The sequence below is a fragment of the Aplysia californica genome, unplaced genomic scaffold (assembly GCF_000002075.1).
Source record: "Aplysia californica isolate F4 #8 unplaced genomic scaffold, AplCal3.0 scaffold00303, whole genome shotgun sequence".
Lineage (NCBI taxonomy): Eukaryota > Metazoa > Mollusca > Gastropoda > Aplysiida > Aplysiidae > Aplysia > Aplysia californica.
Genome location: NW_004797573.1, coordinates 501,453 through 503,884, shown reverse-complemented (window position 1 = coordinate 503,884; position 2,432 = coordinate 501,453). Strand labels below are relative to the sequence as shown.

At 44.2% G+C, this 2,432-nt stretch overlaps 1 protein-coding gene across 1 annotated transcript in view; it reads left to right on the top strand.

The window, feature by feature from the left end:
- Nucleotides 1–2,432, top strand: part of LOC101854582 (NADPH oxidase 5-like) — a 37,562-nt gene that overhangs the window by 23,242 nt on the left and 11,888 nt on the right. The window contains exons 4-5 of the mRNA XM_035970662.1: nt 324–515; nt 2,178–2,310. Coding sequence (XP_035826555.1) covers nt 324–515; nt 2,178–2,310 — 325 coding nt within the window. The remainder of the gene's footprint in view (nt 1–323; nt 516–2,177; nt 2,311–2,432) is intronic.

Here is a 2,432-nt window from a genome sequence, read left to right as displayed (position 1 = left end):
CATTCACACCTTACCTACCCCCCACCCCACCCCTTTTCACACCGTATCCACCCCCACCCTACCCCTTTCTCCTTCATTGATCTTAAACTCTAAAACGTGGGTGGTTGGCAGGTGCTGTTTTGTGGTTTGCTCCTTCTTTCCAATAAAAAAATCTATCGTCTCTAATCACCCCTACTTTTTTTCGTGTTTGTAATGTTACTCTCTTGTAACACCTCTAATTTTCGGGACTTATATGACCTTATTGTGTTGCAAGTGCCGTAAAACTAATACTAAAACTAAACTAAACTCTAAAACTGCCATCCCCCCCCCCCCTACCCCCACAGGTGTTCTACTGGAGCCACAAGCTGTACCTGCTGTTCTGGGCCCTGCTTATTGTGCACGCCGAGGACTTCTGGAAGTGGTTCATCGTGCCCGGGCTGGTTTTCCTCCTAGAGACCGTCTCTCGGCTCACCTGTGTCCGGCACATACACATGGGGCGGACCTACGTCGAGATGGTGTCACTGCTGCCTTCTGAGGTACGTCGTCGGTGCATGGGGGTCAGAAGAAAGAAGAAAACGAAAGCGAAAGGAAGGAACAAAAAAAAAAATCAAATTATGAAACGAAACGTAAATGAATGAGTGATTATTTGATTCATGAATGAATTAGCTACTGAATCTATAACAACTGAGCACTGTTGATCTGTGTCCAGCACATACACATGGGGCGAACCTACGTCGAGATGGTGCCACTGGGTACGTCAGTGCATGGGGTCAGAAGAAAACGAAAGCAAAAGGAAGGAACAAAAAAAATGAAGATCAGATGAAAGGAAATGTAATTGAATGAGTGAATATTTGATTCATGAATGAATCAACTATTGAATTAATGAACAACTTAGCCAGTCTTAAAACTTCAGACAGCTCCAAATTTACAAAGGAAATAGGATGATCATGAACGCACTTTTACCCACAGAGGCTCAAATCAAATCAAAGTGCGAAGTTTATGTATTTTCCCCTCGCATATCCATCCCGGTGTAGGACCCTTTGGGATTTCCAAGGAAAGAACAAGCGAATTGGCATCTTTTGCCTTTAATGAAGAGCGAAGATTAGCTATACCAAACAGTCATAAAACTACTCGTATGTTTTCAAGGAAACTCGACGTTGCATGTAAAAACTTTTCTGTTTATTCTGTGCCATGGAACAAACATCTTTGTCTGTGGTGCAGCGGTTAGGCGCTTCGCTGTGGTACGGAGCAGAACCGCGAATTCGATCCCCCAGTAGGGCAATGTGTTTTGGAGTATCTTAATGGTCTTTCTGCTGGAATACGGTATCCCTCTCAGCTTGCGTAGACCCAAACAGGTAGGGTAGGAAGCCCGCCCCTTAAATCATCTAAACTGTGTCGATTTTGGTGGTTGGTGGTTGCTTTGGTGTGGTTTGTTCTTCTTTTCTATCAGACATCCATTGTCCTTATCTCTCCCCCTCCTTTTATTTGGTCGCTTTTAAGCGCTAGGGTGCTATCCCGAAAAATGCTGTTTTGAGAAAATTGAAGGTACAGCTTTTGGACCCTTGTTCAGTTTCTTTAAAAGACAAGGAGAGTTTTATTTACAACCAAACAAATACATGTATGCACACCAATGAAACCAAACTTTTTCTCTATACGTAGGGCAATGCCCACTTTTGGTGTAGGTAAGATTTCTGGAAACCCCAAAAAATCTGAGTTAGCCCGCTTATCCTTTAAGCAACCATTTGTATGCTACTGTCTAGTTAAGTCTCTAATCTTCGACATTCATATAACCTATTTGTGTTGCAAGAGCCGCAAAACTCTTACTAAAACTAAAAATTGTGCCATTGATAGGGGGTGTCAAAACACCCATATTGGAAGAACGGGAATAAACACAGGGTCTGACCACTGACAACGAGAGGTGGGCAAAATCCGGATAATCTATAAGGACAGCCGGATAATTCTCAGTGAAACATTATCCAAATTCAGACTCTAAACTCTCTTTCCTGACCCGTTTGCCGAAGTGGGGGCACCCATTTGTTGAAGTGATGCTAATCCGTTTGTCGAAGTGGTTCTAACCCATTTGCCGAAGCGGTTCATAATAATTTTATTTGCCGAAGAGGTGCACTAATATATCCGGATTTGGCTAAAGCGACTCATGACCCAGTTTTACTGACAACACTGTCCTTGCCCCCCTCCAGGTGACGCAGATGGTCATTTCACGTCCACCAGGCTTCCACTTCCGGCCAGGGGATTACGTGTTCCTACAGGTTCCAGCAATTGCCAAGTACGAGTGGCATCCCTTCACCATCAGCAGCGCACCAGAGGACACAGGTTTGGAGCCCATTTACACGTACACATCAGCACAAACACTTACACACTTACACTCTCACACATTTACACACACGCACGAGCACGCAGGCATGCACACAAACACACACACACACACACACACA